We start from the raw sequence: 20,404 nt of genomic DNA, 5'->3' as shown, positions 1-20,404 counted from the left end.
CTCCAAGTCAGGTCCTGATTGCTGGTTTCCAGTCTGGAAGGAAGGTCCTTTCTGTATTTCAGGTCTTTCACAGTCATAACAATCATTCAGCTGCTTACAGAGTTTAACTACTCATCCTGAGCTCAAAGATCTTCTACTTCTGTGAGTGTGGAAGACATTTCCCCTCTTAAACCCTCACCAGAAGACGCACTGGTTTCCTACAATAAGCCTTCTTGCAGTTCTGAACCCCGGGACTGTCCTCCCCTGACGCCATGTTGGTTGGTGGCAATAGCAAGTGGGGATAGTGGTGGGTCCGGACACGATGGCAGGTGTTTGGCAGGAGTTGAGAACCACCAGCCTGAATCTGTTCCTTCTCACAAGGTCAGTGGGGTCTCTCAATGTCTAAGATGTTTCCGTCCTTGATTTGCTTTTTTGTTACTCTGTGACCTTGTGCAAGTCATTCACATACAACTCAAGGCCTCAGCTGTGGAGTGAAAGGGTGGGGCTGATCCTCTAAGGACCTCAAACAGTGAAAGCATATTTATTTTTTATTTGAGGGGACAACGTCCCCCAGCCTGGGTAGTCCTTCTTCTTCCTTCTTGCATCCAATTTTTCATAAATCTTACCTGTGTTCACAGTCTCAACTTCCTTACATCCCATTCTCTTCTCAGTTCCTTAAAATCAGGTTTCTTCCTCTAAAAATATGACTCTCACCCAGGGCATCAATAATCTTTTCATATGCAACTCCCATGACCCTTCTCTGTGCTTATCTTTCCCAAGCCTTTCAGCAATGAACATTTTGGACCAGTTTGTCCTTCCTCCTACACTTCCTCCTTGTCATCTTCATCATCCTCTTGATGAGAGAGCAGGGAAGAGGCCAGTATGACTGGATGCAAGTAGGCAAAAGAGAGATGGTAGAGGACGTGTATCTATCAGCCTCCTGGACGTCTCCCTCGTGGTCCCCCAGGCACTTTCAGGTAGCAGGGCCACAGCTAAAGGCATAATATTCCTGCTGAAATCAACTCGTCCCCCCATATTTCCAGTTACCTTTGGGATTCCCCACCTGAGACACGGACGCGAGCCTCACCTGCTCCCTCACCTCCACCCTTCCAGGTCCGCCTCCTGGACATCCCTCTAATCTGCCATTTTCACTTCTTGCGTGGTATCTTGTGTATCATCACTTTTGCCTGGAGTGTTACATCTACCCAACACTCTGTCCACCCATCCTAAGAACCCCAGAGCAGTCCCTCTGAAATCCACACCCATCTGAACATCTTCCCGTCCTGCCTAAGACCATTAAGATTTCCAATGTAAGGTCCAAACTCCGTTCTACAGCTCCAACCACTCAGGCCAGGGCACTTTCCCACCTATGAGCCCTCCAGTGATGGTGAAGAATGAGAAGGCACCTGGTGCAGAGAAAGGACAGTTTTATTTGGTGATGAACATGGAATGTGACACATGCCTGGTGGGAAAGAAGGGGGAGCAGTTTCCTTGGAGAGAAGGCTGCTCAGGTTTCCAAACATGGCCGTGTCATGGTCCAGGACACGGGCCAGCCTTCTGTGAGCCCTCGGGTGCTGCGCAGGGGGTGGATCGAGCAGCAGGAAATGGTTCTGTTGGGAGAAGACCCCAGCCGGAATGGAGACTCGAAGTCCCTGAGTCTTGCTGGTATTGGCCCATCATCAAACCCGCCCTCCAGAGGGTGGGGAGGAGGCTGAGACCCTGAGGCTGGGGTGACCTTGTCTCAGCCACCAGGGGAGCCCAGGCCCGGGGTCAGGGAGCTCCTTGTGCATGTGCTTGAGTGTGTGTCTGTGTGTCCATTTGTGCGTGGCGCGTTTGCATGTGTGTGTACATGTGTGCGTGTGCTGACATGAGAGCGTGTGCCTCTGTGTGTCTGTCTGAGTGACCATGTGTGTGTCCGGGCATTTGTGTGTGTGTGTGTGTGCATGTATCCACGACCATGTGTGTTTCTCTTGGTAGCTGTGTTGCGGTGCCGCCTGTGTCTCTCCACCTCTGTCAGCATTTCTGTGGACTTCTCTGTGCATCTTGGTGTATGTCTATGTGGCTGTTTGTCTCTCTCTTTGGATGTCACTGTCCCAAGCCCCCTGCTGCCCCCACTAGGAGAAGAAAAGCCAGCTCCCAAATCCTGCAGAGTGGGTTGCAATACTCACTCAGCTCAGCAGAGGCCAGGTCCCTTCCTGGAAGGCTTAGACCTTGATTCCAGCCCGTAGATCGGTGAGTCTGGAAAATGAAGAAACAATAACCACAGACCAGAGTGAAGGAGCCCAGGGACTTTCACAGTCCCCTGGAGGCCTGGGACTAGGGAATGGGAACTCTGAGATCCAACCACGCTCAGGCAGGGCTTGGAGGGGACCGTACCGCCTCCACCAACCAGCCCGGCTGTTCTCAGTGTCAGGGCTGATGGGGGGAGATAGAGTCTATGCCTCAACATGATCTGGATAATTCAAGGCAAAGAAGAAATCTGAAGTGGGGAGAGTTGAGGCTGGAGGGACCTAGCTGTCCCACGTGTGCAGGGACAGAGCTCCCTGGGGGAAATCCCTGCTCCTGCAGTGGGGAGAGAGGGCTTGGAAGCAGGTACTTACTGACAGTGGAGTTTACTAGAGTGGTGTCCAAGTGACCGAGAGCCTCACTGACCAGAGGGCACACCTGACCCAGGGACAGAGAGGAGAGTTAGGCAAAGTGGCACCTTAGGGAGACCCTGGCAGCAACAGCATCCCCAGTATGCATTCTCTGGGGAGATTTTCTATCATTTTTCTGTATCTGAGAGTGTCTGATTCGAAGCAGTCCCACAGATGAATGTTCACGCATCCACAGTGGGTGGAAGGAGAAACTGAAGGCATGGGTGAGGTGCCCAATCATGCAGTGAACTGTTCACTCTGGCATCTGCTTCTGAATAGGGTGGACTACTCTGGGAGGGGTGAGTTTCTGGTTATAGGAGGCACCGAAGCATAGGCTGGGTGGGTCTGGTCTTCAGCCACAGGGGGTGTGGCCTGGGAGCTTCTTGGGGCAGGAGCCCATCTGTTTCAGCTGTAGTGTGGACACACACAAGGCCTGGCCCAGAGTAGAAACCAATCAATACATTTTGAAGGATGAAAAGAAGAAACATGGACACATGGATCAATGGACAGATAGACTGATGGATGGAATTTACTTATCAAACTGAGAGGCTCAGAAAAGCTCACCCCAGGGGCTTCTTTTAGCCTGAGAAGCTCTAAGAGCCAAAGATCAGGAGCCCCCACTTGTACTCACTTACCTTGCCCTGCACCAGCCCAGGAAGGACATTATTCAAGATCCCAGTGATGCTGTCAATCAGGCTTTCACTGGGGAGGGCGCCCAATCTGAAAGAGAAAAGCCACAGGCCATGCAGGGGCCTGAGGCTGGAATGGAGAAGCACTGGTACGTGCCCACTGCAGTCTCAGCCCTGAGTCATGGAACCTGGCCTCGTGCATCCACACCCACGTGCATCCACAACAAGGGGCACGTCCAAAGGGAGTGATACACTGCACAGCAGCGCACACACTAGGTACGTGTAGAATAAACCCATAGTTCCAGGACACAGTAGGTGTTCAATAAGGCTTTGTAAAATCCATAACTGAATGAACAGTGCTTAGTATGTAGTTGTCATGAGGACTCAATGAGATGATACATGTGATGCACAACACATGTGTTCAGTAAACGTGAGCCATGATAGGGACGACTCCTGTATATTATACCTGCCTCCCTCTCCCTCGCAGCAGGAACTGAAATAGTAACCCAGGTAGGCTCCATAGCTATTTTACCCTTTACTGGCACAAAGCATGTCCACATCTATTATTTTAGAGCATCTGTCAATAATGCCAAAGTAGCTCCATATTGCAGTTATCTGAGAAAGCTGAGACTCAAGTTGGGGAAGCACTGTTCAAGTTCACACAGGAAGCCCTCCATCTCTTGCCACACCCCTCAGGTAGATGGGGCTTGAACTCAGATTTCTTGTTGCCTAATCCAGCATAGAATTGGTCAGCCTGGCCTAAGAAGGGATAAGTGACCATTTACTTATTCATCCATCCATCCATCCATCCATCCATCCATCCTTCCACCTATCCATCTTCTCACCCTTCCACCCTCCCACTCATCCATTCTCCCTTTGTTCTATCTTCCCAACCATCCATCCATCATCCCATCCTATTGTTTCTGGACAGGAGTAGCCACCCCTCTGGCCTCACCCATCAAGCAGGGAGATTTGCAGGCTGCCAGAGGAGAAAGTGCAGTTGCAATGGACGAGGTGGAACTTCCCCTGTTCATCTTTCACAGCTAAGAGTTCTGCAGTGATGTTTAGCTTCATAGCCAGCTTCAATGGACTTCCGACCAAGGGCCTGAAGAGAAGACAGTCTGTTGCAGCTGGTCCCACCACATCCCAAGGCAGAGGAGGCTTTTCTCCTTGACAGAAATGCCAGCCATCTTGCTCACAGCTGTACTCATCTCATTTCCCAGTAGGGGAAACCAAGGCTCACAGAGGTTAAATGAGTTTCCCAAGTGACTCAAGGTCACTCAGCATGGGAGCAAATGAGCTGAAGTTGGAGGCTCAGGTCTGTTAGACAGACTCCAACACCTTTTTTCTTTTTGACTACCCAAGGTCATCAGGGTCTCCTCTGGTGAGCCATCCTCTCATTCCCCCTTGGGACCCACTCACATTTTCACATTGAGGACCATGTCCAGAGGGATGGTGACATAGTGACGTTGGCCATCAGGGCTCTGCAGGAGGACAGGTTCCAGCAGCTGCGGATCAGTGATCTTCATACTGCCCAGGGAGCAACATTGGAGGGAGAAACATTAACTCCTCTAGTTCTAAACCTAGAAACCACACCTAACTCCACCTTACCCATCCCAGAGTGGGAGCTACCCATGGGAGTGGGAGGTGGGATGGAGGAGATAGGAGGGGAGTCTTGCAGCAAAAGCCACATGGGTTTTGAGTCTCACATCAGTTTTTCCCAAACTCTGCCCTGGGTCAGATCCGGACACACACATGGCCCTCTCCTCATCTCAAGTCTATAAGGTATTCCAGGATAGAGACTGTGTCTGGGTTATATTATCATCCTGTATGCCAGCTCAGAGCCTTACAAAGAAAGGGCCTACTCTGTATTGGTTGACTTTGTAGACTGATGAGCAGGGGGGTAGATGGATATGTGGGTGGATGCATGGAAGAGTAAGTGGTTAGATGGAGGGAGGATGGACAAATAGATGGATGGATGGGTAAGTGGCTAAGTGGATGATGTCTGGGCAATTGGAGTAAGTCCTTAGCAAACATTTATGGTAGGAATCACTCATCCTGCCAAGTTCTTCAATAGCAGGTCAATCAACAATGTTTATCATGGAGATGGAGAAGCAGGAAGTCCGGGAAAATGGAGAGAGGGTGGAAGTAAGTAAGTCTCTTCTCTGAGCCAGCCACTGAGCCAGGTGATCTACATCTTCTCAGTCCTCCCAACAGTTTTTCTCTGTGGGTACCATAATCTTCGTTTTACAGATGAAGAAACCAAGCCCAGAGAGACTGAGTGCCTTGCCCCAGGTCACCCAGCAAGTACATGGTGAATATAAAAATCAAACTCAAGGCTATCATCTGTCTTCTAGTCAGGGGCAAGCACCTGGGTGGGTAGGAATCATGGGAAAAGCTTTGACCCAGTCCTATGAAGGATCTAGGCTTTGCCAGCTCACTGGCACCAAGCTTTCTACTATTGCTTCTTGCTTAGAGAGCTCTCAGGTGGCTCCTGGGTTGTTCATCTTGGATTGTTCCACGGACATCACATGATGATGTCATTGAGGAGAGTAGCTTACACTTTCTTGCTTACATCAAAGGTCACAGTTTTCTAAGGGATTTCACAGGTGAGGAGAACAAAATTACTATAATGTAGTGGAAAAGACCCTGCCTGTGGACTTGAGTCAATTAGAGTTAGAACCCTCACTCTGCATCACTCCTGTGGTGTGATCACAGGCACCTTTCTGTGCCTCGGCTTTTCCATCTGTAAACTAGGGATTATTAAATTGACCTCAGAGGACTATGGTGAGGATTATAGATGATGCTGGGGACGCAGGATGCGCTTTAGGACTGGGGGCAATTGCTAGTTCAAGAGGGCTGGTGTTCCCTGCCAGACCGCGAGGAAGGTCTCAGCCTGAGTCCTGGCCTCATGTTCAGACCACCCCCCCCTCCTCAGGGCCACTGCCTGGGGCTGTCAGATCTCCAACAGGGGTTCTCTGGTGGGGTCCAAGGCCCTATTTTAGGGCTACTCACTCAACGATGTTGTTCAGGAGAGGAGTCAGTAAGGTCGCTTTCCCAAGCAGGCCCCCCAGCAGGCCTCTGGGAGTGTTCCCTCCAGTCTTCTGGGTGTCCAAGAGCGGAAGGTTTTCGAGAATGTCCAATAGATCCCCAGAGAGCAGGCCATTGCTGAGACCTGGAAATGGGTATGGGGTCCTTGGGGGTCAGATCAATTATGGGTCCTCAGTCCTTGCCCTCTTTTATCTCTCTTCAACCAACCACACACACACACACACACACACACACACACACACACACACACTAACACAGACATACACACACACCCCTGAAGGAGGTTGTCACAGACTCTCACTTACCACTTGTCAAGCTTCCAGCAAGATCTGTGGGACTCGAGGCCAGGGACGGAATCATAGGCAAGGGCAGTGCCTGGTCCAGGGGCAAGGGCAGGGCTTCCAGCAGGACCGTGGTCTGGGCCAGCAGCCCACAGAAGACAACAAGGCCCCCAGTTTGAAACATCTTCTCATTCAGTATCTGTGGAAAGAATGACAGGTCCCTTGTGGCACGAACACAAGAGAGGAACCCATCCACCGCCTGCCCCTGCCCCTGCACACCAGGGAGTGAATAGCAATAACTAACACGTTTCCTCTGAGCCAGGCTTTGGGCTGAGTCCTCCACACTCAGGCAGTGGAGGGGCGGGAGGATGGAATGGGCAGATCTCACCTGGCTTCTCAGACGTCCCAGCAGATGTCTTGGTCTCCTCTTCCCTGCTGGCTACTGCTGAGGAGACAGCCTCTTTTATAGTGTGGGAATCCGGAAACAAGCAGTTGAATGATGGGTTTCTAGATAACTCAGAATTCTGCAATCTGGTGGTGTCTTTCAAAGTAAGACACCAAAGTAATAATTGCTCTCCAAAGTAAATAATTGCCAATCACATTAGTAGGTGGGACAGTTAAGCCGTGTGATTGACAAGTTAAACAGAGGAAAACTTGAGATGGGGATGTTACTCAAGACTTCATGGTTTCACGTGTGGGGCTGAGGCTGGGGACCCACGCTCTGAGGTGGCCTGAAGATCACATTTGGAAACACTGGGAGAGGCAGCTGGCGGAGCCCAGGAAGGGACCTCAATCTCATATCCAGGCCTTTTCCATTCCTGGTCCAATTATTCTTCTCCAGTTGGAGGGCTCCTGCTCCCAAAATGTCAAAAAAGAGTCAAACTGTCTCTGATTTCCCTACATCTGGGACACCCCTCAGTTCCAGGGCAGGGGTGTCCTGGCTTCTGAATCCTAATTGCATGACAGTCACATGCTGGGGGCTACACATCCTCACAGAACCCTGGAGGGAGGGGTTGCTGTCCCTCCTTTGCAGAGGAGAAAACTGAGGCCCAGTGGGGACAGGTGCCCAAGGACACAGAGAGGAAGGGGCAGAGTCAGTGAGACAGGCTGGGGCCTGGGACCTGGGACTCTTTGCTGCAGTGCTTGTACCTGGACAAATGTCTCCTCAAGCAACAAAATACAAAGAAACTATAAGGGACTAAGCATAACCGCGTGCATGGGCAGTTGGGGCAAATTATGGACAACAAGATACAAAAAGACCTAAAACCCATCTGCCACTTCTGAAGAGCCAGGAGCCAAAACAGAGTACTGCGCATGCCCCCTGAACTCAACACCACCAAAGGGGTGGGCAAACTACGTAAGCCACCCCTCTAGCCTGACCCCTGGACACACCCCTACCCTCACCCCGTAGAAGGAACCAGCTCGCCCTGCCTCGGGGGGTGAGCAAGGGAACCTGTTACTAGTTTTCACTCCCCCCTGCAGCAGCAGGGGCCCCCATAAAGCCTTGCCTGAATTTCTTGTCTGGACTCTAGTCAATTTCTATTGATTAAGGAAGGCCAAAACCCCTGGTCAGTATCATTAGGACTCAACCCATTGGATAATAATAACAATAAAAACAGTGTCAACAGCTAATACTTGTCAAGCTCTTGCTGAATGCCAGGCGCGGCATCGTTTTTCACCTCCAGCCCCTCACAAATCCTCACAACCCTGTGTGGGATGGGAATGAGTACGTCCATTCTACAAGCGGGAAACGGAGGCTCGGAGTGTGAGGTGACACGTCCAGAGTCTCACAGTGGGCATGGGGCCCAGGCATTCACGCCCTAGTCCTTTCCCTTAATCACTGGGCTGAGAGATGAGCATGCCTTGGGCACGCTCTGACCGTTTTGCACCTCCATGTCTGTGAATGTCATGCCTCCCACTTTTATAACCTGGAAAATGCTTTCCAGTTTCCCAGGCCTGAGGGACTGTGTGACATCCTGGCCTCTACCCTTACCCTTTCTTCTTCCCTTCCCCAAATGAAGTAATGAGGCATTTGTTACCACCACTTGGGCCTTTGGAGTCTATTTTACAGATGAAAAAACGAGGGACAGGGAGGTCCAAGCCCTAGTCCAGTGAGAGCAGCTCTTGTCTTGCAGAACCAAACACATTATAAGCAAAAGCGGAGAGAGAAGGGCAAAATGCATATTTATGGACTACCTACTATGTGCCAGGTGCTTTCCATACTTGAACTTCATCTTTGTCATGAGTGGTTGTTATTGTTGAACGTCAAGTGTCAGATAAGGAGACTAAGGTTCAGAGAAGGTGATTACTTCCCAGGGATACACAGCGAGTGAGTGGGGTCAGAATTCTCCCCTGTGTCTGATGCCCCTGTAATCAGTGAGCCACGCTGCCTTCCCCTCATGTCAGACCTTCACTGGAGCTGCTCCCACTTCCTGTGAGAGTCTGGCCGATGCCTCCAAGGGGCTGGGCCATGGCCTTGAACTCAATCATCCATTCAAGCACTCACCAGACTCTTCCCACAGCTTGTATGTTGTCAGTCATCCTCAAAGGGGTCCCCTTTTTGTTATCTTGGTACAACTCTTGTGGTTTGTGTCAGGTTGCTACTATTTTTCGGGGAAATGGAAGCAGATAAGCCAAAGAATGGATTCAAGTTTGTTACTGGACAGCTAACAGCTGCTGGGTTGAAGCTAGGAGGCTGCATTTGTGTTACTGCAGAAAGGGGATGGATGTGGGCGCATATTGCCCTGGTTCAAGTCCTGTGACCCTGGGCAAGTCCCTCCAAACCTTTGAATTTCAGTTTCCTCATCTGTAAAATGGGAGGATAATATCTACCTCACAGGGCTGCGGGGGATAATGTCTGGGGACGGGGTATGAACTTCAGTTCATAAACTCATGTGTCTACATTTTTTTTTTTGGAGATTTTTTTTGATGTGGACAATTTTCTAAAGTCTTTATTGAATTTGTTACAATATTGCTCCTGTTTTATGTTTTGTTTTCTTGGCAGCGAGGCCCGTGGGATCTTAGCTCCCCAACCAGGGATCAAACCCACACCCCCTGCATTGGAAGGCAAAGTCTTAACCATTGGACTGCCAGGGAAGTCCCTACATTTTTTTTTTAAATACATAATCCCTTCATTTATTTATTTATTTACTTATTTATTTTTTTGTATTTTGGCTGCTCCATGCCGTGCAGCATGTGGGATGGTTCCCCAACCAGGGATCTAACCTGGGCCTCTGCAGTGAAAGCTCTGAATCCTAACCACTAGGCCACCAGGGAACTCCCCTACATATATATATTTTTTCTAATGTATGTATAGTTCAGCGTTTCAAATGCCATTTTGCTGAGTAACAAAAACTTCCCCATTTCCCCTTGGGATTTTATTTCTGTTCCAGGGGCTTTATTTGTGCCAAGGCATCTGAAGAAGGCTGCCCTGTCCCTGTTTTGACTGGAAATATAGAAACAGCCATATGCCATCTGACCCCTTGATGCCAAGATGCTGTGCTTCCCTCCCGTCCAAAAGGCCCCTTTGAGTTTAGCATTTACTTTTTACTGGACACCCTTGCTGGACACCCAGGATTGTTCTGTGTCTCGATTCCTTGGGTCTCAGGCAGGACCCAGGGGGACTGCCGCAGCCCATCTGCCTGGAACTACTGAGAACTTCCAGTTAACTTTCTCTCCCTGGGGTCCTGCCACCTCTCCTGGTTCTGGAAGGGAATGTGGGCACAGAACCCCTCTGTTCTGGAATCCTGCACATCAACTTGGGGTTTCTGCTGTCCTCCTCCCACGTCAAGGTTTGCCTGGGGAGAAGCAAGGCCATGAGACACTTCTCAGAACCCACTAGAACTATTTTCTCTTCAATTTCTCTTGGACCCTCACACTCCACCAACCCAACATGGGAAATTTTCTAGTCCTGGGGGCAGGAAACCTTGCTTCAATTCATCATGTACATGCAATTCTTAATGTCTCCTATGTCCCAAATTTTGAAATTGAAAAACCCAGGCTTTGGGAATTCCCTGACAGTTCAGTGGTTAGGATTCGGCGCTTTCACTGCTGTGGCCTGGGTTCAATCCCTGGTGGGGGAACTAAGATACTGTAAGCCGCAGGGTATGGCCAAAAAAAAGGGAGAGAGAGTGAAAAAAGAAATAGTATCTTATAACTAAAACAAACAAACCCCAAAACAAACAAACAAACAAAACAACTCAGGCTTTAAAAAAATTTAACCTACAGTAAAATTGACTTTTTTTGGGTGTATAATTCAATGAGTTTAACACATGAATAGTTTTATTTAGCCACAATTATACAATAATACAGAACAGTTCCATCATCCCCTAAATATGCTCATGCTGCCCTTTTATAGTTACCCGCTCCCTCTTGCCCTGCAACTGGCAACCACTGATCTGTTCTCTGTCACTGCTGTTTTGTCAGAGACCCAGGCTTTGTAGACTCAAAAGCCTTCTCTCTGCTTCTGCTGAAGTTGCCCTTCCTTGAAGCACAGGTACTGCTTGTTCCAGTGCCCTGAGCAGGGCAAGTGTCGTGGGGCATCAGGAAGCATGGACGGACACCCAGCTAACATTTCAGGACAGTGTTTTCCGCATTGGCGACATCAATGCCTCCCCAGTGTGTTTGTCAGAAACTGGAGTTCATGCCCTTTTCTTCCTACGTATCAGATTGTGACTGTGTTTGGGAGCCTTTCCTGGTGTCATTCTGTGAATCAAGGAATCCATTTTTATGTACTGAATTGAACTATGGTTTAAAGTAGACTGAAAAGGTGTTTCCCCTCTAATAAGTGGTTATTGTAAAGAAGAATGGGTTAGTTACAGATCAAATAAGGAAGCTACCTCTTCTCTGTATATCCAGTGTTTGTGGTTCTCTGTATATCCACTTTATATTATTGCTAATGAACATGTGTTCACTGGCGAAAAATCTGGAGAATACAGATGAACTAAAAGGAAAAATTAACATCTGGATTCCTGCCACTTCCCTTTTTATTTTAATAAATATCTGTCCAGTCCAGTCAAAAAAAAAAATGAGATCCATTTCTAAAGGGCAGAGTTCATTTTATTTTTCAAGGGACTCTGAACTGTGCAAGGTCTGTTCTCCAGAACTTGGGGGTGGAATGCTGGTTCTCTTCCCTGGGAGTCAGAACTCTGTACGGAAGGGCGTGGACGTTACAAGCACAAGTGGGCAGGGCCTGGAGCAAGCTTCTGAGTATTTGGGGCTGAATTTCTGCTTCAATTACCCCCCCCACCCCGGACCCCAGTATCATTATAGAGGTCCATTGTGAAACGAGCTCCTCCAGGAGAAAACACAATGAGTCCACAGCTCTGTGAACCTCAAAATGAAAAGAAAACAGAATGCGAGAAACCCAAGGAGGTCCCTTGAGAAAGGCACCCCTGGAAGGGTCAGAAGGAAGGCAGACAAAAGCTGCCTTCACAGGGACCAGGCAACCTCGTTGGAGGATGGGACCCAGCCCTCCCATGTTTGCTCTTTGAATCATGAGCCGGAAAACCCCTGTAAACTCAAGGCTGTCAAGGGGTATCATTCGTGTGAACATGGGTGTTTAGGGTTGCAAATCCCCAGTGAAGCATTTCGGATTAGGGAGTGTGAATTGAAAGATGCAGACATGAGTATCTCTTGCCCTATTCTCATCTCTGAGCTGTTGACACTTCCTTGTTTGAGCTTGTCAATCTAGCGGAACGCAGATTTCATCATTTTCCTCTCAGTGCGGGGTTGTGGGTGGGGTAGGGGTGTTAGAAGGAAGGGATGGAAGACTGAAGTGGGGATTCAGAGTGGTCAAGGCTGTGGGCTCTGGAGTCTGGCCGCTTGAGTGCAGTCAACTTGGTCATTTCCTGGCTCTGTGACCTTGAGCAAGTGGCTTTCCCTCTCTGAGCCTCAGGATAGCAGTTTTGGACTTCATGGGGTTTCTGTGAGGATTTGATGAGATGCTGGATGCAAGCTCCTAACACCAAGCTTGGCACATGCAGAGTGCTTAGATGTATGTGCTACTATTATTGTGTGTGTGTGTGTGTGTGTGTGTGCGTGTGTGCGTATTTCCTCTTGATTTCTCAGTATACTGTCCCTTTCCTTGGGTGGAGGAGGGCAGGAATCTATATTTAAGAAGTGAGTAGTCATTAATCAAATAATTAACAATGAATTAAATGACTTTTAATAAGCATTTCCCATGGACCTAGCAGATGCTAAACATATTGCAAATGTCTTTTCATGTACTCCTACAAACATCCTGCATTGTAAATAGTTTTTATTTTCAAAAAAAATTTTTTTGTTAAAGTATAACATACATAGGAAAAATGCACATAAGTGAATAGCTCAGTGAATTTTCACAAACTGAACACCCTCCCCATAAGCAGCACCCAGATCAAGAAACAGAATGTTACCAGCCCTCCAGAAGGCCCTCCTACTACTTCCCGTCACTAACCCTCTCCCTGAGGGTAACCACCATCCTGACCTCTGACAGCATGGATTAGGTTTGCTGTGTTTGAGCCTCATATAGATGGGAGATGTGTGTTTCGGGGCCTGGCTTTGTTAGGTGTGTGAGATCCATCCACGTGGTTGTGTGGGTATAGGTTATTTTCACTACTGTAGAGCATTCCGCTGGTGACTATCCCACAAGATATTTATCCACTCTATTTACCCATTCTTTTGATGGGCATTTAGGGAGTTTTCACTCTGGGGCTATTATGACTGTGGATGCTATGAGCAATCTTGGACACGTCTTGCGGTGCCCGTGTGCATGTATTTCTGTACCTAGGATCGGGACTGTGGGTCGGAGGGAGGAACATGTTGCCCTTCAGGAGATGCTGCCACCCAGTTTTATAAAGTGGAGATGCGACTTATCTCCCTCCAGCAGTGTGAGGGTTCCTGCTGCCCCACGTCATGTAAGATTTCTATTCCCACTTTGCGGGGGAGGGAGACCAAAAGGTAAAGTGCCTTGTCCCCGATACAGCTAGGGAGTCATAAGACCAGGACTCACCCATTATTTAACCCTGGGTATTTTCTGAGCACACACTTGGTGTCAGGCCTGTGCTAGGGGCTGGAGGGTCACTGGTCACCCTGATGCACATGTCTATACCCTCCTGGAACTTCTCGTTGGGCTGAATCGAATTTGAACTCAGATCTGTTTGGTGCCAGTGTTTATACTTTACCACTCTGTCACCGTTCTTCTTCACTCCCTTGGAGCCCAGCAAAGTTCTGGGCACATATTAGGTGCTCAATAAACATGGGTTGAATGAACAAGGGGATGGGAACTCTCAACAGGGCCCTCCCCGCATTGATGAGCACATCCATGGATGGCTATTGGCTGCAACTTACAGGAAAAGAAAAAGTGTTTTCTCTGGCATTTCTGGGCTGATGAGCAAACCCAGGCATATCCTGGGTTTGGGATGGACCTTATCAGCCATCAGCCAAGTCTCAGGATGGACCTTCATCAGGTCTGACTTTTGGAACCCAAACCTCAGGGCCCAGGCAGAAGGACCTCTGTACTGTTCAGAGATAGAATTTATTGTGGAAGAGGACAGGATGTCCACAGGGCCTGTGGTAAAAGTGGGACATCGGAAGCCCCACTCTGAGGGAGACTTGTGGTCTCCAAATCTGGAATCTCCTTCTGATCATCAGTGGGCAGCTAGGGGGTGCTCAAGTCTGGCTCGTGGAAGGCTGGCTGGACTCAAAGTTGGTTGAGTTCACGGGCACTAGCCTGCTCTGTAAGGAGAAGAGGCAGAATCAGTCACCAGGTGTCTGCCCTCTGACCCCCAGGTCCACACCGAAGGGGTCTGTCATCCATCCATGCTGACCGAGGCCTGGTGCCGGGAACATTCACATTAAAACTCTTCAAATGATATCTAATTGTTCAGTTCTTGTGTCTTCCACTCACTGTGAGCTCCCTGAAGGCAGGGACTCTATCTGTTTATCTGCAACTGCGATGGGGGTGGGCTTGGGTGTGTGGGAGGGCAGTGCTCCCTAAAGGACTGAGTGGAGATCTTGGGAGAAGCTCTGGTAACCTGGAGGTTTGGGTGAATTGGCGGGGCACAGCCTGCTTGGTGGGGGTGCCCTCTGCTGTCCCGGCTCTCTCGGGGGATAGTGAAGGTCATGGTCATATGGTCACCTCTGAGTGTCCTCAGAGCACATGCAGACACCCCTCAGCAGGCCTCAGTGAGAGCTGCAGCAGGGGCACCTCTTCTGGCCATTTGCCCATCCTGAGTCCTCCCCCCGGAGGGACACAGGTGCTCACTCACCCATGAGGCTTTTCAACAGTTTCACATCCAGCTGCCTGAGGATTTCATCGATCAGAGGACATTCCTGGGCCACCAACACAGAGAGAAGGGTCAGACCAGGGAGTGGGAAAAGAAAACTGGAGGGGCTGTGGCTGGAAGCCACGGGATTTCCGCAAGGAATCATGGCAAGTGTGGTTCCCTTGTACTGAACGCCGACTACCCACCAGGTACTATGCACAGCACTTCCGTGCTTTGCCCCCCTGAATCCTTGAGACTCTCTGTGCAATGGGGACTGTGATGGTTCCCATGTTACAGATGGGGAAACTGAGGCTCAGGGAGGCTAAGTCACTTGCCCAAGGACACACAGTCAGTAGATGGCAAAATTGAACATCTTAATTGAGATTTCTCAGGTTCTAAAGCCCAATTCTTTGCTGAAATGCCAATATATATGCCCTGACCCTCGGACTCAAGAATGCCCAAGGTGAAACTTACCTGACTTTCTATCAGGTGCGGGATAACTTTTTCCAGGTTGTCTCTGAGGTTGTGGAAAAAATGTTTCATCTTTGGTGGGATATCTCTAGAAAGAGAGATAGATGTACAGAACAGAACAGATAAATACAGACAATACTGATGTCAGGTGCTGTGTGTGGAGAACATCTCACACAGCCATTTAATCCTCAGAGAGCCCTACATGAGAGGCATCATTGTAAGCAATAGTCAAAGGCGCAGCTCAGAGAGGTGATGTGCCTTGCCCAAGGTCACACAGCTAGTTAAGTGCTGATCAGTTTAGAACCAGGTCAGTAACTACAGTCCACAGTCTTCTTCGTGGATGTCTGGCATGATCTAGGCATTCAGTGAATGTCTGATGAATAAATGAATGGATTTCCACTGATGACCTAGTTGCTTTCAGCATTCTGGAATTACAGAGAGAGATCAGACACAAATCTTGCCCTTGAGGGACTCAGTCTGTTGGGGTTGACACACTTGGTCAGCTAGTCTACAGATCTCTATTTAAGTCTATTTTTCTCTATCTTGTTCACTACTGTATCCCTAGCATCAAGTATGTTGTGCCTAGCACATAGTAGGTTCTCAGCAAATATTTGTTGAATGAATGAGTGATGAGGAGGAGCTTTAAAGAAGGAAGGAGGGGCATCCAAGCATAAGGATCAGCATGTGCAAAGGCACCGTGGTGTGAAAATGTATGGCATATTGATGGAGGGGGGTTCTTCAGAGAGACTTGAGGGCAAAGGGCTGCAGAGTGGGGTAGGAGACAGGACAAGTAGGGCCTTGAGTGACATCCAGGAGTTTGCTCTTCATCCAGAGGGCATTGGAGAACCATTGGAGTGTCTGGAGCAGGGGCTGGGTGACGTGGCTAGATTTCTGCTGCAGGGGGAGAACAGAGTGAAAGCGGTGAGGTCTGAGTCAGGGAAAGTTGGAGGAGGCTCCCACAATGGTCCAGGAAGTGGACGATGAGCCCAGTCAGTGGCTGTGGGGATGGAGAGAAAGGGAGCAGGTGAGGGTTGCCAGGAGGTCACTGATGGGACCTGTGGACGATGGGCTGTGGGGAGTGAGGAGGAGGAGGAGTCTGGCTTCTGGGAGGGTGGCAGGGCCATCTCTGGGATGGGGATGCAGGAGGAGGAACAGATCCTGGGGAAGGGGTGAGATCTGTTTGGGGCTCACCCAGGAGGTGGTGGAGACCTGCGGCTGCAGCCAGGACCAGTCAGGAAGGGGCCCAGCCCTGGGGAGGGGCGGCTGGGATCTTACTCAGTGAGGACAGTCATGCGGACGCTGCTGGGATCCACGCGGCAGTTGCCTATCACCAGATCCCTCCGGCCAAACTCATCTTTCTCCAGCCAGAACTCCACAGCGAGGTTCATGCGTGCGTGTGTCTTTATGATCTGGTTATTGAAGGGCCTGGGGACAAGAGAGAGGAGGGGGGAGGGGCAAGAGACAGAGAAAGACTAGAAGGAGGAAGAAGCAGCCAACACGGAGTGTGGCTCTTTCAACACACCAGCCCAGTGGGGTTCCACGTTGCCTGGATGTTAAATTCTGTGGTCAGCGACTAAGGAGAAAAACAGTACTAGCCAGAGTGCCTTCTGAAAATCCTTTAAATAGACCAGATTAGGGGGCCTTCGGAAATTAAAAAATTGAGAGTTAATCTTATTCTAAAAGTCTTTACCATTTAGTGGAGCCCTCCCAGAGGCAGTGGATGTTAAAGGGTAGTCTAAACCGGAGGAGGGAAGGGTGATGGGATCATTAAAGTGTTTCTCTTTTTAAAAATCATCGTAGGGAACTCACATAAGTTTAAATGAGCAAATGACCTGCCTCCACTGACCAGTGATCGCCATCCACATTTCAGCTGAAGAAACCAAGGCTCAGAGATGTGAAGTGACTTGCCCAGGGTTACACAGCAATGAGTTCGGAAACCAGGAATTGAAACCAGTTTGCAGCGGAAAGATCTGGGTTCCCCAAATTGCCAAAATCCATCCCCCTGCCCCCACTCCCAGGTTCCCAGTGAAGAGGAACAGTGCCCTTCAGGCCCCACTTCTGTATGACTTACAGTCTCGAGTCAATGTCAAATTCAAGTGAGATGTTTGCCAAGAACCACTCATTATGGAAAGACATCCAGATCCCGCCATAGTCCAGCTGAATGTTGGTGATGTTGGCGCTGCACAAGGAAAGAGCAAAGACCCCCACAAGGGTGAAGGGCCTCAGACCTCAAGGCCTTGGGCATTACAGACAAGGCTGGCCTGTCTCCTAGCAGTCGGATTTGGAGTCAGAGCCTTTCACAGATGCTCTGAGGGCAAGAGCTCCCTGCAGGAGCCCTGGGGTTACAAGCTGTCCCCGAGTGCCCCTGAATAGCTCCACACAACTGACTTGTGAAACCCACAGCCAACTGCAGACCCAGCCCCTGGTCCCGTTCTCAGAGCCAGCCTCCCGCTCTCAGTGGATAGTCCCACCACCTGCCCAGGGGCCTAGACCCAAACCGTGGCAGCTGTCTTCAACTTCTCTCCATCCCTCACCACCACATTCCACTCATTAGCAAATCATGTTGGCTCTGCTTGCAAAATATATCCTGAAATGGGCCACTTCCCATCACTCTGTTGCTTTCGTCTGGTCCAGGTCACCATCACTTCTTGCCTGGAGATGCTCTAGTTTCTCTCTGGGCTCCAGGCCACGATCTTTTCCTCTCCACAAACCATCTCCATGTGGCAGCCAGAGGGGCCTTAACACTCCCCTATCACTCAGTGTTCTCCACTGGTTTCTCACTGCTCTTGCAATAAAATCTGAACTCCACATCGCAGCCCCTCAGATCTGCAGGGTCTGGCCTCACCTGCCTCTGCAGCCCCATCTCCTACCACCCTCCCCTTGCTCACCCAGCCACACAGAACTTTTTCTCTTCCTCAAATACATCAATCTCCTTCCTACCTCAGGGCCTTTGCACTCACTGTGCCCCCATGACCTCATGTCACTCACCTCCTTCTCTTCATTCATATTTCTACTTAAGGGTTAGGAAGGTCCCCCGATCAGCCCTCTCACTCTCACCCTTGACCTGGTTAAATTTGTCTTCATGTTATATCCCTCCATCTGAAATTAGTTATTTACTTTCGTGGCCTATCTCACTAACTAGGATGTAAGATCCAAAAGGGCAGGGACTGTAGGTCTATGTAGAGCTGCATTCCCAGTACCCAGCCCAGGTGCTGGTACACAGTAGGTGCTCAATGAATAACTGTAATAATTGTTAAAGGAATGAATGAAGGGAAGTGGTTGTGGCTGCACACAGCAAGGGAAACCCTGCTGGTGAGTCCTGGTGCTCATTAAAGTGGAGGGAATGAGGGATGCAAATCAGAGAGAAGGTAGGTCAAGGGCACAGCAGGCTGGGATCATGGTGTTACATTTGAGCAGCTTTGAGACCAGGCAGCTGGGGAGGCCTGCATCCACTGAGAGGAAGGGGGGAAAATGGAGGTGGAGGACAGGCCCAGTTCTGCGAGGCTAATTATACCAATGGCCATGCATCCGCTATGTGCCACAGGGAAAGCTCCTAACAGCTCCAGGACACGGGGATGATTACGCCCATTTCATTGAGGAGGACTCAAGGCTGAAGCTCAGGGAGCTCAAATGCCTTGCCCAGAGTCACACAGCTTTCAAGCAAGAGTGAGGTTCAAATGTCTGACTCTAGTCCTGGGTTCCTTTGGCACCCCAGATGTTTATCCAGGCTGTGCTCTGGGTACCCATTTTATAGATGAGACCAGAGTGGCCCAGCAATTTCCCCAAAGTTGGTGGCAGAGTCAGGATTTAAATGCAGAAACTTTTGCTTCCCAAACCTTCACCTTTAATTATTCTGCTGTGCTGCCTCTCCCAGTGACCCTTTGTACTGGGCCCCCTACTCATCCTTGTGTTGGGTCTGACATCTCCTTCCAATCTTCCCTCCTTTCCTCTTCACAGGCCTTGTACTGCCATGCCCTCAGCTCTGCCCTCTTACTCAGAGCTTTATCAGGAGTCCCAGGGCCAGTGATGGGGTTCAAGATCTCACCTGCCTTCTTGATGCTGCTGAAGGCTCATGCTGCCAATTAGCCAGTCCACCATCCCCGAAGCCATCTGCCTGGAGGCATTCAGACTGTCCAGGAAGCGGATGTTCTGGATTTGGCGCTCTGTATTGTGCTTCATGAGGCCCTGGGCAATAACTGGAAATGGATATGGGACCAGTGACATTGCACGATGCCCTGGCAAAGGTGGGGGGTTTGGAGCCAGGAGGCCCAGGTTGCAGGCTGGCACACCGGCTTCTTGCTGAGTGATTGGTGTGTCATCCCCCTGCCCCCACCACTGAGATCCACATTCTTCATCCGTGAAATGATGCTTTGCAGTGCTGGTGTGACACATTTGCAGAGGGTCTGGCAGGCAATAGCTGCTCAAGAGAGATATTATGGTTGAAAATTTGCCCAGTGCTGTATCTCTGAATCTGGAACACAGAGCCTAACATACAGGATCTAGATCACAGTAAATGTTGGTTGAAGAGAAAAAGAGGTGGGCAAATAAGGAGAGAATAAATGGAAATCCTCCCCCACCATGCTCGGAATAAACTGCAGGGCTGGCTGGAGCTACCAGTGGAAAAGAATGAATTCCAAAAAGGAGGGAAATTTGAAAGCTATTGACTTGCGTGAAGTCCTAGCTCTCTGGGCCCTAGACCCCAGCTGCCCAGGTTGGGGGCCCAGTTCTGACAAACCTCAGAGCTCACCTCAAGACACATTTATTGCACTGACTCAACCCTCTAGGTGTTCAGGCCCCACACTGAGAACTATGTATTACTGCAGAGCCACAGAAGCCATTGTGACACCTCACCCTTATCCTCCAGGGCCAGCCCCCAGACCCCCTTTCAGCACCGCATGTTTCTGCTGCCTACAAACAAGAAAGTGTCTCTGGGGCTTCCCCGGTGGCGCAGTGGTTGGGAGTCCGCCCACCAATGCAGGGGACACGGGTTCGAGTCCCGGTCCAGGAAGATCTCACATGCCGCGGAGCAACCAGGCCTGTGAACCACAACTACTGAAGCCCACGCACCCAGAGCCTGTGCTCCGCAACGGGGGAAGCCGCCGCAATGAGAA

General features: G+C 49.9%; 2 protein-coding genes across 2 annotated transcripts; both read right to left on the bottom strand.

The window, feature by feature from the left end:
* Window positions 1-2,152: 2,152 nt before the first annotated feature.
* On the bottom strand, window positions 2,153-7,030 carry BPIFA1 (BPI fold containing family A member 1). Its single transcript, XM_007193381.1, has 8 exons — window positions 6,965-7,030; window positions 6,601-6,775; window positions 6,260-6,419; window positions 4,667-4,774; window positions 4,200-4,349; window positions 3,251-3,335; window positions 2,580-2,643; window positions 2,153-2,217 (listed from the first exon to the last, which is right to left on the bottom strand). Exons 2-8 carry the CDS (start codon window positions 6,758-6,760, stop codon window positions 2,153-2,155), a joined length of 792 nt encoding a protein of 263 aa, XP_007193443.1. The 5' UTR covers window positions 6,761-6,775; window positions 6,965-7,030.
* Window positions 7,031-14,086: 7,056 nt separating this feature from the next.
* Window positions 14,087-19,551, bottom strand: BPIFA3 (BPI fold containing family A member 3). The gene is made up of 6 exons (XM_007193282.2): window positions 19,339-19,551; window positions 17,365-17,472; window positions 16,569-16,718; window positions 15,297-15,381; window positions 14,826-14,889; window positions 14,087-14,292 (listed from the first exon to the last, which is right to left on the bottom strand). The coding sequence occupies exons 1-6, from the start codon at window positions 19,515-19,517 to the stop codon at window positions 14,258-14,260; spliced, it is 621 nt and encodes a 206-aa protein (XP_007193344.2). The 5' UTR covers window positions 19,518-19,551; the 3' UTR covers window positions 14,087-14,257.
* Between the last annotated feature and the right edge of the window lie 853 nt (window positions 19,552-20,404).

The sequence above is a fragment of the Balaenoptera acutorostrata genome, chromosome 15 (genome assembly GCF_949987535.1).
Source record: "Balaenoptera acutorostrata chromosome 15, mBalAcu1.1, whole genome shotgun sequence".
NCBI lineage: Eukaryota > Metazoa > Chordata > Mammalia > Artiodactyla > Balaenopteridae > Balaenoptera > Balaenoptera acutorostrata.
This window is presented reverse-complemented; position numbering and strand designations above follow the sequence as displayed.

What these genes read in the sequence shown, in the direction of transcription:
- BPIFA1 (XM_007193381.1), bottom strand. Translation starts at nt 6,760, where the DNA reads ATGTTTCAAACTGGGGGCCTTGTTGTCTTCTGTGGGCTGCTGGCCCAG. An exon ending in TGCTGGAAGCTTGACAAGTG is followed by an intron (nt 6,420 to 6,600) that starts GTAAGTGAGAGT and finishes ACCCATTTCCAG; the next exon opens with GTCTCAGCAATGGCCTGCTC. An exon ending in TCTAGTAAACTCCACTGTCA is followed by an intron (nt 2,218 to 2,579) that starts GTAAGTACCTGC and finishes TTCATTTTCCAG; the next exon opens with ACTCACCGATCTACGGGCTG.
- BPIFA3 (XM_007193282.2), bottom strand. Translation starts at nt 19,517, where the DNA reads ATGTCACTGGTCCCATATCCATTTCCAGTTATTGCCCAGGGCCTCATG. An exon ending in CAGCAGCATCAAGAAGGCAG is followed by an intron (nt 17,473 to 19,338) that starts GTGAGATCTTGA and finishes TTCCTTGTGCAG; the next exon opens with CGCCAACATCACCAACATTC. An exon ending in CGCATGACTGTCCTCACTGA is followed by an intron (nt 15,382 to 16,568) that starts GTAAGATCCCAG and finishes CTCTCTTTCTAG; the next exon opens with AGATATCCCACCAAAGATGA.